General features: G+C 49.5%; 1 protein-coding gene across 1 annotated transcript in view; it reads left to right on the forward strand.

The window, feature by feature from the left end:
- Positions 1–278: 278 nt before the first annotated feature.
- The window catches only part of LOC104273922 (T-box transcription factor TBX5-A-like), a gene marked incomplete at both ends in the record, with an annotated part of 9,506 nt that continues 8,818 nt past the window's right edge, over positions 279–966 (forward strand). Inside the window, one exon of the mRNA XM_009869408.1 lies at positions 279–431. Within this exon, the coding sequence (XP_009867710.1) occupies positions 279–431 (153 nt within the window). The remainder of the gene's footprint in view (positions 432–966) is intronic.

A 966-nucleotide genomic window follows, 5' to 3' on the forward strand; every position in this document is an offset into this window, starting at 1 on the left:
CTGGCCAGTGTCGAGGGGCAGCGGGTAAAAAGCCACCTTTCACCCAGCCCTGATGGGCTCTTTGATTGATGGGGAGTGTTTCTTGAAAAACCTGTGTCGCCCCCTCCACCCCAGCAACCAAGTCAGCCTTTGTGGGGGAGTCCTGAAAAGAGCAAAGATTTTGGGAAAGAATGCGAGGACCTGCGGGGCCGCCTCCTCCTCCTCCTGTCCCCCTCCCCGTAGGGTGCGTCGATCTGTGCCCCCTCCATTCTCACGGGATGTCTTCTTCCCTTGCCCAGATCATCCTGAACTCCATGCACAAGTACCAGCCGCGGCTCCACATCGTGAAAGCGGACGAGAACAACGGGTTCGGCTCCAAGAATACCGCCTTCTGCACCCACGTCTTCCCGGAGACGGCCTTCATCGCCGTCACCTCCTACCAAAACCACAAGGTGAGGGGCTGGGCTGGGCTCTCCCTCCCTCCTGCCGCTGCTCCTCCTGAGGGCCTCGTCTTTCCTTTCCCCTTCTTCCTCCCACTTCCTTTTTTTTTTTCCTTCTCGTTTCACTCTTCTCCTTTTTCTCTTTCCCCTTCTTTTACCTTTTCCCCTTCCATTTTTCCTTTTCCCCTTCTCCTTTCTCTTTTTTTCCCATTCGCATTTTTCTTTTTTCCCATTCTCCTTTTCCCCCTTCTCCTTTTTCTTCTTCCCCCTTCTCCTTTTTCTTCTTCCCCTTCTTTCTTTTTTCCCATTCTCCTTTTTCTTTTTTTTTTGCTTCTCCTTTCTCCTCTTTTTTGTCCTCCTTTTGTCCTGCTTTTCTCCTCATTTTCTCCTCCTTTTCTCCTCATTTTTTCCTTATGTCTCTGTTTCCTTCCCTTCTTTCTTCCCCTTTCTTTCTTTCTTTCTTCCCCTTTCTTTCTTTCTTTCTTCCCCTTTCTTTCTTTCTTTCTTCCCCTTTCTTTCTTTCTTTCTTCCCCTTTCTTTCTTTCTT

Source organism: Apaloderma vittatum, unplaced genomic scaffold, assembly GCF_000703405.1.
Source record: "Apaloderma vittatum isolate BGI_N311 unplaced genomic scaffold, ASM70340v1 scaffold40435, whole genome shotgun sequence".
NCBI lineage: Eukaryota > Metazoa > Chordata > Aves > Trogoniformes > Trogonidae > Apaloderma > Apaloderma vittatum.